This window comes from Mesoplodon bidens (genome assembly GCF_964165515.1).
Source record: "Mesoplodon bidens genome assembly, chromosome: 10".
NCBI lineage: Eukaryota > Metazoa > Chordata > Mammalia > Artiodactyla > Ziphiidae > Mesoplodon > Mesoplodon bidens.
In genome coordinates this window covers 49,060,086-49,073,640 of record NC_138172.1, presented here as the reverse complement: position 1 = coordinate 49,073,640, position 13,555 = coordinate 49,060,086, and the positions used below count along the sequence as shown (strand labels likewise).

General features: G+C 44.5%; 1 protein-coding gene across 1 annotated transcript in view; it reads left to right on the top strand.

Annotated features, from left to right (window-relative positions):
• The window catches only part of DCLK3 (doublecortin like kinase 3), a gene marked incomplete at both ends in the record, with an annotated part of 45,592 nt that extends 32,758 nt beyond the window's left edge, over nt 1–12,834 (top strand). The window contains 3 exons of the mRNA XM_081245532.1: nt 8,233–8,365; nt 9,624–9,791; nt 12,641–12,834. Of these exons, the coding sequence (XP_081101658.1) occupies nt 8,233–8,365; nt 9,624–9,791; nt 12,641–12,834 (495 nt within the window). The remainder of the gene's footprint in view (nt 1–8,232; nt 8,366–9,623; nt 9,792–12,640) is intronic.
• Between the last annotated feature and the right edge of the window lie 721 nt (nt 12,835–13,555).

Here is a 13,555-nt window from a genome sequence, read left to right as displayed (position 1 = left end):
ACATAGTGGAGATTCAATAAATATCAGTTGGATGAAAGAATGAATACAGACCCTAGCGTGCTGCCTGGCAAATAGCAAGCATTCCATCAGTGGCAGCTACTCTCATTATTACTATGTTAGGAATGAGTCTGATATTAAGGTGGACATCACGAGGAAGAATCCAAAGCCAGATTGCTGCACATGAAGCCGAGGTAAATGGAGACAGTGATCTTCATGAGCCAGTTTTTTTTTTTTTTTTTTGAGGGGGTAGGCGGTGGAGGGGAAAGGAGTTAACCTGTTTCCTTTAATTTCATGGCTGTAGAGCCAGCCTGGAAATATCATCCCAGTACATTCATCAGCCTGTAAGCTGCTCCCACAAGCAGAATGATTTCTGAGTGAGTCAAGCTAATTATCTGGTGAAGTGAGGTCTACATTGACCCCTAAATCAAGCAGCCTTGTTTTTGTCCAGATTCATAGAATTGCAGATCATTGACTGGTTGCCTGAATGGTCTGAATTACCAGGAAATAAATCTCCCTTTGAAGAATTTCATTTTTGTTTTTTGGGTTTTTTGGCTGCACTGCGCAGCTTGCAGGATCTTAGTTCCCCGACCAGGGATTGAACCCAGGCCCACGGCAGTGAAAGTGCCGAGTCCTAAGCACTGGACCACCAGGGAATTCCCTAAGAATTCCATTTTTAAATCATATTTAAAAACAATTTTTTAAAATTTATTTTTGGCTCTGTTGGGTCTTCGTTGCTGCGCGCAGGCTTTTCTCTAGTTGCGGCGAGCGGGGGCTACTCTTCATTGTGGTGCACGGCCTTCTTGTTGTGGTGGCTTCTCTTGATGTGGAGCACAGGCTGTAGGTGCTCAGGCTTCAGTAGTTGTGGCACTCGGGCCCAGTAGTTGTAGCTCACGGGCTCTAGAGTGCAGGCTCAGTAGTCGTGGAGCACGGGCTTAGTTGTGGAGCACGGGCTTAGTTGTGGAGCACGGGCTTAGTTGCTCCGCGGCATGTGGGATCTTCTCAGACCAGGGCTCGAACCCTTATCCCCTGCATTGGCAGGCAGATTCTTAGCCACTGTGCCACCAGGGAAGCCCAAGAATTCCATTTTTGCATGAGCTAAGTGTCCTCATCCTTTTTTCACTTGCTTTTTGTTTCTGTCTTTTGGATCTGAGCCCAAGTTTTCCCCATGTGTGATGTGCCGGACCCTGTTTACAATGGCACTTTGGAATCGTGACAGACCAGTGTTCTTTACGGATCCTCTGATGTTTTCACCAAATTGCGTAAGCAGGAGGAATTCTAACTAGAGGCCTGGGTGGGTCCCATGAACAGAACATTTTGGGCCTGTGCTTAATAAAGCATCAGAACAGTGATACACGTTCTCGAGGATGTGGAGTGAGATCCTATACCCTATAGGATCATTTTCTTTTGCGGACAGTCATCTGAGCTTGCATTTTCTCCACAAGGTCCTGGAACCAATCTGTCGAGCTGGCCCATCTCTTGGGCAATAGAGACTCTCACTTGTGTTAAGGGACTGACTTGTCAGCAGTTTTTAAAATGGAGAAAGTCAGCACTTGCAGGTGGCATGGAGAGATTTGCTTCAGGAAATAAAAAATTGCAAGGTATACATTTAGTGTGGACAAGCTAGCTGCCTCTGAGAAGTCATTTGGCGACACCTTAATGGATTTAAATGTCAGTTCATATGTGTTTTAGTGCCCTTAAAGGCAGTGAAGTGTGTGTGTGTATGTGTGTTTGTGTCCTGAGAGAGAGGAAAAACTGCAGCGGAGCTATAATTTTTCAGTCTAATACATGAGTTGTTTATTGGTGTTAATTGTAATTGATATTTCGACCCTTTTTTTCTGATTTTAAAGAAAGCCCACTTTTTTTATTGTATCATTTTTTTTACATCTTTATTGGAGTTTAATTGCTTTACAATGTTGTGTTAGTTTCTGCTTTATAACAAAGTGAATCAGCTATATGTATACATATATCCCCATATCCCTCCCTCTTGCGTCTCCCTCCCACCCTCCCTATCCCACCCCTCTAGGTGGTCACAAAGCACCAAGCAAGAAAGCCTACTTTTTGTTTTTTTAAATAAAAAACTTTACTTCGTGGTGGTAAGTCTCCTTCAGAAGCTGCAAAAAGCTACAGATCTGAGCCATCTTTGGTGGCATAGGGTAACATCTTTTCTGTCTTGTGGATAATCTGTCAGCTGGTGTTTTTCAGAATGAGTGGGCCTGTCACATTTCTAAATCGTGTCTGTCCTTTTTCCAGATGAGTAAAGTTGAATATATTGTTATGTCAGACTTTAAATGCTACCTAACATCAGTTCTTGGTGGTTTTTCAGACAAAGATCTGGGGAGTGTTGGATTTGACAATAGACTCATTGTCTGAGTTTAGAAAGGTGTCATCTCTAAACCTGTTGTTAGGATAATTATGTTGCAAATTGGCTGGTCTTCTGAGAGTTAATATTAGTAAATATCACCATGGTGACTACTGTCCATCAATTAATGTTCTTTAGTTGACTTTAATTTAGTGTTCCGCTCTTGTGCTGACTTTTGTATTATCAAAATAATTGTTTCTTCCTTTAATGGATGGCTACTGTCTGTATCAATACTTTGCTAAACTTAGGAGACGGATGATGTTAGAACTAACTTTTGATTACATGGCTGATTGTGGCTGCTTTTAGAGACTTCCAGAATGTGCTAGGAGCTCTTAATGGATCTAGCAAGCTTACCATGTTGTTTTCACCAGCAGAAATATTTATATCTGATAATTGGGCCCTAGAGTAAAATTTTAGGCCTGTATTACTGAGCTTATCTATTTCTAGTGATCACATTTCCTGATAAGATGCTAGCTCCCCTCTTCCTTTAGGGCTATTTAGACTCCTGAAATCTTGCAAAAAAAAATTTAAATTATGAGAATTTCCAGCTTGAAGAAATATCAGTGTTAATTGCTTCTTCTGCCAGCATGTGCTCCCTTGGAGAGGTTGGAATGTGCTGTGTGGTGTTGACTGGGCCCTGGAAAAGCAAACAGGAGCCAGAGAGGTGATGATGTGTAGACACCAAAGGCATGTCACAGGCCAGTAATGTGACAGGTCCTGGGAAAACTTTGTCCCCACTGATTTTTTCAGTCATTCTTTGTATTACGCTATCTTTTGCTGTTGAAATGTAAATTGATTTTAGGCATTGGCATTTCCATGTGAATTGGTTTCTAAGATCATTTCCGTCCTCATGGCCAGTTGGAAATGGAAACTTGGAGGGAGAAGGCCAGAGGAAGTATGAAGGATCAAGTAAGAAGTCGACAAAGATAAATAAGCTCTACCCCTTTTCTTAGGGGGAGCCGCTTGCTGTTTGGTCTGTACTCTGCTTCCATCTGCTGTTCAGAAATGATCATTGAAAGATCACATTTAAATTGATGTGCCCTTGAAGAAGAGGCTGTTAATGGCTCAGAAAAGGAAAGATTCCTTTTGAAGCTTTGAGACTGTCCAGATGTGATCTGGCTGCTTATGTAAATGTAGATTGTCTGGATTCAAAGCAGGGGACTTTGATGTGGCTAGAAAAGGGGATGATGGATGCAGATGGACCAAGAGTCATTAAAGTACCATGTGAATTAATCTCTAACACCCTTTCAGTTAGAGGGCAATTGAAAACGAGCCCCAGAATGAATGTGACCCAGAGCAGTGAATTTAGATAAACCTGTAGATAGGGAAACAGAGATGTGGGGTGAGGGCAAGGTCAGATGTGTGCCCTGGGGCCGTGGCGACGAAGTGGGTCATTTACTGGGGTCTTTGCCTTGATGGCCACCCAGTGCCTAGACAGCTGAGGGTACTGAGGCTCACTGATTTGTTCAAATCATACATGGTATATGGTGTTCATTTCTGGGCATTCTTTGTTAAAAGAGGCGTCAATGAAATAGGGATTATCTAGAACTTTACAGTGCACAAGAATCGCCCTGGGGTCTCATAGAGATGCAGTTCTGTTCAGTGGATCTGGGGTAGCCTGAGGTCTCCATCAAGCTCACAAGTGATGCTTGTGCTGCTGGTTCAAGAGCCGTACTTAGCGTAGGGAGGAGCGAGAAGGGGATGATGGGTCAGGAGACCTGATCCTATAAGGATAAGCTTGAGGATTCTCGGATGTGAACTTAGAGAAGCAGCATTGGTACCACCTGGGAGCCTGTTAGAGAAACCAGAAGCACCCTGGGGGGAATCCTGGTACTTGTTTCCCATCTTTGGAAGTGGTGTGTCCTTCCCAGAGGGCAGATTTAGAAAAAGGGGTGGAGGTGGAATTCTGGATCAACGTGGGGTGAACCTCCTCACAAGTTAATCTGACTATGATCTGGATGGTCTGCCATGTGAAGCTATGGGATCTTTTCCATCTTGAGATTTCAACCAGAGGTGAACGATAGTCTGATGGGAAGATGTTGTAGACAAGCTTCCTGTTTGGGTGGAGACTTTGATGGTTTCAGAAGTCCCACACAATGTAAATCGGTACAGCCACTATGGAGAACCGTATGGAGGTTCCTTAAAAAACTAAAAATAGAACTACCATATGATCCAGCAATCCCACTCCTGGGTGTAGATCCAGAAAAGATGAATTCTCTAATTTGAAAAGATACATGCACCCCAAAGTTCATAGCAGCACTATTTACAGTAGCCAAGAAGCAACCTAAATGTCCATTGACAGATGAATGGATAAAGAAGATGTGGTACATATACACAATGGAATATTACTCAGCCATAAAAAAGGCTGAAATAATGCCATTTGCAGCAACATGGACGGACCTAGAGATGATCATGCTAAGTGAAGAAATTCAGACAGAGAAAGACAAACATCATATGATATCACTTACGTGCAGAATTGAAAATATGATACAAATGGACTTATTTATAAAACAGAAACAGACTCACAGACTTAGAAAACAAACTTATGGTTACCAAAAGGGAAAGGGTGGGGGGGGGATAAATTAGGAGTTTGGGATTAACAGATACACACTACTATATATAAAATAGACAACCAACAAGGTCCTACACAGGGAACTATATTCAAAATCTTGCAATGAACTATAATGGAAAAGAATATGAAAAAGAATATATATATATATATATATATATATATATATAACTGAATCACTTTGCTGTACACCAGAATCTAACACAACATTGTCAATCAACTATACTTAAATTAAAAAAAAAAGTTGCACAAATACCAGAAGGAAGAGTTATTCCAGGAGGATGTCAGTCACTTGAATTCAAGGATTAAGATAAGAACTGTTCTGAAGCCAAGAATGTGAGGCGCCTGCTGGAAAACAAAAAACCAAAAAAACCAAAAACAAAATTCACACTGTCAGTGTGTGACCCTAAATGTAGTTAAGCTGCCTATGTAGGCGAAGTAAATAAATCTCAAGGCACACTGACAGCTCTGAAAAATGTTACATAAATCCTGGGACTTCCCTGGTGGTGCAGTGGTTAGGACTCCACACTCCCAGTGCAGGGGGCCCGGGTTCGATCCCTGCTTGGGGAGCTCCATCCCACATGCAGGCCGCAACTAAGAGTTCGCAATGCACAACTAAGGAGCCCACCTGCCGCAACTAAGGAGCACACATGCTACAACTAAGGAGCCCACCTGCCACAACTATGGAGCACACATGATGCAACTAAGGAGCCCGCCTGTTGCAACTAAGACCTGGCGCAACCAAATACATAAAATCAATTAAAAGATAAAATAAAATTTTTAAAATGTTACATAACTCCTGACAGCAGAGGCTGGAGACAGAAGAATTAAAAACACAGAACATTCTCACTTTCTGGAAGGAACAAATGACTCTGTGGATCCTAACCACCCTCGGGTTCTGCTATGGGTCTCATCATCCTGAGACTCAAAGAGGAAAGCTATGCAGACAAGAAGCAGCATAATATTATTTTAGGAAGGCCATCAAATAATTTTTAAAAACAGATTTGGTATTTGAAAATGTATCCATCAGCATCTGGACATTTAACATAATACATTTTCAAAATAAATATCATGAAAAACTTCAAAATACATAGAAGACCAAGTCTCGATCATGTTTCATCTGCTCCTGACTCAGTGGAGTCGGGTTTTGGAATGGGGGGTTGGGGGGATGGGGGGGGTTGAGGAAGGAAATGCTCATCCTTTTGCATAGGGATTCATAGTTAATTTTGGTGTATTCAATCAGCCAAATGCTTTTAATGCTCATCATTTGGTTGGGAATATTTACAAATATTTGTGAGGGACAGATTTTTTCAGCAGTCACCCAGCAAGTGGGACTCATGTAGATGGTCCATCTGGAAACTTAAGGCAGCACACATTTTTTTTTGTCCTTGCCTTCCAAAGTAGATTTTCTAGTGTAAATTATTCTAATGATTACCTCTCCAGTCTCCTTTAGAGCTGTATCTGTCTCGATACACAGACCAAAGCAGAAGTGTGTTTTAGTTCTACATCTATGATTTCCATTAGGTTAGGTTAATTATGAAGAAATTGATTAGATTGCCCAGTGACTTGGGCTCAGTAGTTAAGACACATTCTGCTTACAGAGATGTAAACTCTCTGGCAGGAACAAAAGCAGGTTTGGAGCACTTACCTTTGGCTGAGGAGATCGGGGAGTGGCTGCCCGCCCTGCATTTTCAGGTGTGGGTCTGATGCCGCACAGGGAGAACCGGAGCCCTGCCTAATGCCCTCCAGCCCCCCAAGTGCTGGTCGGTGCATTGGGAACCTTGGCCCCTGTTCTAGTCAGGATGCAAGGGCTTGTGCCTGCAGACAGGTTGATAATTTCTCCTGTAGCCCTGTTGGCTCCATTGAGTCTCACTTGGATGAGATCACCCAGGCTAATCCCAGTGAGTTTCCCATAGCGCTGAAATTAACCACTCAGCTCACCTTGGCCTGAGCCATCAGCTTCTACCATGAGATGCGGGCCCAGTAAAGCAGGGGAGGAGGATGGAGCCTTGACAGCAGAGGTTGGACCAGGGCCATGCCTGGGAAGGAGGCTCTTGGTTTGGATGAGGAGATCCTAAAAGGGGAGGAGGAAGATAGCAAGGCTGACTTTCTGTATCAATACTTCCTATTTTGCGTGAAGTCAGTCCTGCTCTGCAGAGGTGAACTATTGTGGAGGGTAAAATTATGATATTAATTCATTTAATCTTGAAACCCAGACAGCCCAGCAGATGCTCTGGAGGTCTTGGCCGCACAGCAGAAATGCTCCCAGGGACACGGCCATCTCTCCCCCAGGAGGGACCACTCCTGGGCCCAGCACAGCCTGAGGGATTTACTGCAAAAGCCCTTTTGGTAACAACATGGTAAAACTCAGGGTTGAGAATGGCTGGCTGTGCCCTGTGATGGTGGAGGTTTGCCTCTGGTCCACCTGCTTACGATTCTTTGGGGGCCTTTGGATGAGACCTCCTCAGCCTCCTGCAACAGAAATAACCCTTTGCTGGAAGATTCGGCATCATACACCAGTTACAAGCACCGACTCTAAAGCCCAAGTGTCAGGGTTCAAACTCTAGCTCACCATTTACTATGTAACTGTGCCTCCATTTCCTTATCTGTAAAATGCGAATGTGCATGGCCTTACAGGACTGCAATGACGATTAAATGAATTAATATTTTGTAAGATGTTATAAACAGCGCCTGGCATCAAAGAAGCACAACAGAAGTGTTTGCTAGGTAAATTATATAATTTTAGCCTCCACTGCTTATTTGTCTACTTTTTCATTCTAATTCCCACTTCTTTTTCCTTTCTTTTTTTCCTCTGCTCTGACTTTGCATTACCCACAGGCATTTTCTAGTTCTCATTAAAGCTAGTCTGTGCTCAAAAATATCACTGAACCTTGTTCTAACTCAGTGCTGCCCAGTGGATTCTTCTCTACTGATGGAAATGTTGTAGGTTTGCATGATCCAATATAATAGCCCTTAGCCATGGATGGTTATTGAACACTTGAAATGTGGCTAGTGCATCTGAATTTTTAATTTAATTAGATTTTAATTTAATTAATTTAAAATAAATAGCCATCTGTGGCAATATGGTGCTACCATATTGGACAGCAGAGAAAATCTAACTCATTGGTTCTTTAGTGAGCACATGTCACTGAGATCAAGTTGGATTTGTCAGTGTTGGGTCAATCTATAAGCTCCTATGTTTTATTGTTCGCTTATCCTGAACTTGCATGGTTGTTGTCCTATTAGTTTTCCTTCTTTGTTCTCATCACAATTTTGGTCATTTGGGGATTTTGATTTCTTACAGGTTCAGCGAAATGAGGACAAATCTACCACCTTGAAACTGGCTGATTTTGGTCTTGCAAAGCATGTGGTGAGACCTATATTTACTGTGTGTGGGACTCCAACTTATGTAGCTCCTGAAATTCTTTCTGAGAAAGGTAAGGGTTACACATTGCTCCGTGGGACTCCAGCTCACTTACTAACCAAGGTTTAACTTTTAATATTTAAATTTTACATTTTTCAACATGGAGCAGTCGAAAGTCTCAGAGAGTTGGCACTAAGCTTGTACTTGGATGTTAATGGAAATATTTGAAATAGGTCTTCTTGACCAAAGCACAAGCACTTTTTCCTCACCAGGGCTGCCCTTATCACCGAGAAGGGATTGTGGTGTGTGTGTGTGTGTGTGTGTGCGCGCACGCGTGCGCGCACGCATGCACATGTGTTGGCAGGATGGTGAGATGGAAGATGGTGGAGTATTGGGTGGGGAACGCAAGCAAGCAAGGCCATTTGGCCACTCACCCAAGGTTACCTCTAATGGAGACAATTGGAACGGTTCTTATGGTAATTGGCTTAAAAATTCCTTTACCAACCTTGCATTTAAAGGAAAAGGAGGTCCCATCTCAAACCCAATGAATAATATTTATTACAGGCTCGTATATTGTATGAGGGTCCAATGGACTATTTTAGTGACACACTCTGTAAAGGATATACAAGGAAATCATTATTATTATTATTATTATCATTATTATATGGCTCCAAGTATGTGAATGCCTATTTAGCCATCCTTGCACTCCAGGAGAAATCAGTTTAGCCACCCTATGATAGCTAAAGATGGGAAGGCTCTGGATGGGTTGTAGGTCTGGGGGTAGGGAGGAGGGAGAGATTTTGTCCCAGCAGCAGAAGCATCGGGGAAGCCAACATGCAGAGACTAGGCTATGCATGGAGGTTGGGTGGTAGAGACATTGAGAAGACCGGCCTCAGTGGAGCAGAGGGAATTGCAGTTGGATGGGTAGGTTGAGTCTGGATTCCCCACAAGTGAGTTTGGACTCGGTGTGGCCATCATAGTAGCTGTGGTAATGTGGTGACAGTGGGACAAGAGAGTACTGAGCGACTATAGACATTTTAATGGAGGCATTACTGAGCTGGATAAGAGAGGAATGAAAGCAAATAGTCTACATGAACTCTGGGAAGTCAGGATGGTAGGGCTCGCACCAACTAACACAGGGAGTTGGAAAGGTAAGCTCTTTTGGGAGATGGGGATGGGGTGAGTTAGACTTTGAACACACTGACTCTGTAGAGATATTAAGATGGATACACAGAGTTGTCTGGTTGGCTGAACGTGTGCTTTTGAGACCCCTCGATACAGAGATGGCAGCCAAAGTGGTGAGATAATGCGTCTCTGCCTCTGCTGCACAGGTTATGGGCTGGAGGTGGACATGTGGGCTGCGGGCGTTATCCTCTACATCCTCCTGTGCGGCTTCCCCCCATTCCGCAGCCCAGAGAGGGACCAGGATGAGCTTTTTAACATCATCCAGCTGGGCCACTTCGAGTTCCTGGCTCCTTACTGGGACGACATCTCTGACGGTGAGACCTGGGGCTTCCCAGGCAGGAGGGAAGGGGATGGAGAGACGGAGCCCCTCTGGGGATCAGGTCAGATGCGTAAAACGCCACCCAGAGAACCCGCTATGGTACCTGGGCTGTCAGCATCTTGTGCTTCATCCTTTATTTCCTGCTAGATTGGTGTAGATTTCCATAGCATTCCAAACACGACTTGCTTTGAGATATAACGAAAGATTCTCACCACCAGTTGTAGTCACCAAATACTTTTCCTGAAGCCAATTAAAGAACCTCAGAACTGAAAAATAAACTGAAAAATATCAGAAACGTGTAATCCTCATTTGGAAAGATCAAAGCCATCTCATAGGGAATTCCCTGGCAGTCCAGTGGTTAGGACTCGGCGCTCTCTCTGCCGAGGGCCCAGGTTCAATCCCCGGTTGGGGAATTAACATCCCACAAGGCGTGCAGTACAGCCAAAAAAAAAAAAGCCATCTGCCATCTCATATACAGAAGAGTTTGGGAATTGGACAGACTGGAGATGCTTATTTTACCTGTGAATAATCAGGGTCCTATGGGGGCATACTTGGGGCACAGGGGCTCTGGAAGGTCAAGGGAGAAGGTCTCAGGTACTTTTTAGTGGAGCAGAAGCATGTGTGGTCCTCCTCCTTTTTGGCCCTTTCAAGTGGAATTTTCCCCCCTTGTTTCTACTGATTTATATGTACTACCCACTGCCCTTGTAAAATTGAGAACTAGATCATTGGGGGTTTTGAGTCTTTTGAGTCTTTAGCTGAAAAAGTCGAATAGGAGTGATAACTTTTCCCCAATTTCCCCTAAATACATCATCTAAGATAAGTTATTCATCTGCCCTTGTCCTCAGCTCTGGCTCCTCATCTGGGGTTGGGGCTTGAGGGAAGGGAAGAGCTTCATTTTTTTCCACTTAAATAAGGTGGGAAGAGGGTAGCTTGCTGCCCGTAGGGTAAGGGTCTTGAGCTGATCAAGGCAGTGGCAATTTGGGAATTGAAGGACTAAAAATCATTTTAGAAAGTTCTATGCAACACTGTTCTTAGATTTGGTTATGGTGGCCCCTGCCCTGAGTCCCATGCCTTAGAGGGTCTGCTCTGGTTACATGTCTCCCCAGAAGTGAGGAGACTCTGGGGACAAGAGGCTGTGCCCCCCACCAGAGCCCAGGCTCCCCCTTCTAGACCACTTAACCAGGACCCTAGAATTTCCTGCACAAATGGCCCAAGCCCACTTCCAAGGCTTGTGAGACCTCTTTTCCCAACCCCTCCCCACAGTGCCCTAGGCTGCCAAGGAGCAGCTGTTTGGGGGGCGTAGGGGGAGCACAGACATATTGGTGGGGTGTCCAACTGTCCACACACAGGCACGTGAGACTGAGAATTCCGTTTAAACCTGGGCTTCTACCCACTGAGTCCTCCGAGGACCTTGAAGGAGTGATGCTGGGATGAATGGGGAAGGGGTACATTGTGGGCGGAATCTGCCCAGTTTGAACGGGGTGGGGTAGGAGAAATCCTGTGGTCTCCATGCTCAAGAGGTGGCTGGACAGTGGCCATAGAAGCGGGGCAATTGGTGGGTGAACAGCTGGCCTTGAACAAGAGGCATCCCCCAATAAAGGTAAATAAACATGGGTATCTTTTTCCCCATGCATTCTTTTTTTAAAAAAATATATATACATTCATGCCTTTATTACATCAGTTTTTTTTTTTTTTTGGCCATGTTGCACAGCTTGCAGGGACCTTGGTTCCCTGACCAGGGATTGAACCCATGCCCCCCTGCAGTGGAAACACGGAGTCCTAACCACTGGGCCGCCAGGGAATTCCCTCCCATGTATTCTTGAGTAATTGGTTAAGAGGCTCAGGGAGCCAGCCTGGGAGAGCCAGCGAGCCAAGGAGAAATCTCTTCTCCTCCCCGTCTGCCACCTGATCCACCAGCTGTCACCACATCTCTCTAGAATCAGTTATGGTCTTGAGCAAAAAATGAAATGCATTTTGAATTTGCACTATTTACTACTTAGATCTCTTTGCCCATGTTTTTCAGTTTTGTCAATCTGGAGGTATATTTATCAATTTAGGAAGAAGATTGGACATATTTTATTTAACAACTTGATAGTTTGATTTACAAATTTTAAAATATGTAGGCGGGAACTTCCCTGGTGGCGCAGTGGTTGAGAGTCCACCTGCCGATGCAGGGGACACGGGTTCGTGCCCCAGTCTGGGAGGATCCCACATGCCGCGGAGCGGCTGGGCCCGTGAGCCATGGCCGCTGAGCCTGCGCGTCCGGAGCCTGTGCTCCGCAGCGGGAGAGGCCACAATGGTGAGAGGCCCGCGTACTGGAAAAAAAAAAAAAAGTGTAGACGTATGCTATGTGGCCTCCATGTGTCCTCTTGGGCTGGGCAGTGCCATGGGTGTTAGTTGCAGGCCTGACCTCATGACTCTGTGTCTAACATGGTAGCCCTTAGCTGCATGTGGCTATTTGAATGTAACTGTAAATTAATTAAAAGTAAATGCAATCAGAATTCAGTTCAGGGAATTCCCTGGTGGTCCAGTGGATAGGACTCTGTGCTCTCACTTCCCAGGGCCCGGATTCAATCCCTGGTCAGGGGGCTAACATCCCGCAAGCTGCTCGGTACGGCCAAAAAAAAAAAAAGTTCAGTTCATCAGTTGCACCAGCCATATTTCAAATGCTCAGTAGTCCCAAGCGGGTAGCGCAGATATGGAAAGTTTCCACCGTGGCAGAAAGTTCTCTGATCCAGCCATGGTGCTAATGGGAAAGTTTGTCCTTATTTCCTGTATGGGGAAGGAAAACTCCAAACCACCTGCATGCATCTCATTTTTTCCGTCCTTCTCTCATTCCAACAGCTGCCAAAGATCTGGTGAGCCGGTTGCTGGTGGTAGACCCCAAAAAGCGCTACACGGCCCACCAGGTTCTTCAGCATCCCTGGATTGAAACTGCTGGAAAGACCAGAAGGGCAAAGCTACAAAAGGAGGGCCCCTCCAGCAGCGAGAACCACTTCCGGAGCCAGCACTCGAGGGCTGCAGAGCAGGCATCATAGTCACGGCCTCAGCATTTGCTCAGCCCTTGGTTCTGCTCGGGGACAGAGAAAAGAATAGATGTCAAGGAGAAAAACAGTGAAAAAGCCTTCCTCCCATAATTGGAGAATCAGGGGAAGGAGAGAAGACACTCAGTATATTTTAAAGCTTATTTTAAAAAATAAACTTGAGTCTTAATGTTAAATGTTGTAACATATTTTTAGATTTGAAGCCTTTAATACATTTTTGGGGGGTGAGGGGGAGACTTGTTCTCAGTGAGGAATTTTTGGAAATAATGATGTGATTTGCTTCCTCCTTGTAATCAAGTTCATAGTATACTACATGAGTGGTGCTTACCAGGGTCTAAACTCCCCCTGTGAGAATAATAAGCTGAATCGTGGTCCTTCTGTGTTAATAAAATGTACTCTGGATGACTGAAGTAACTGTATTCTGATTACTTCTTAATGCTGGTGATGAGAGCCAGGGAGTTACAATTCAGACATGCCTCCCGAAACCACTGTGACTACATATAAATGTGCTGATGGACCCTTGATGAACTGGCCAGGTCTGTTTAGGTTGTGCTGGTCTTGGTCTCTAGCATTTTAGCCTTACTGAAAATCAGATTTGGTACAGCCTGAAATGGAAAGAAGAAATCATTGGGAATTCCCTGACGGTCCAGTGGTTAAGATGCCGTGCTTCCACTGCTGGGGGCACGGGTTCGCCTTCTGGTCAGGGAACTAATAT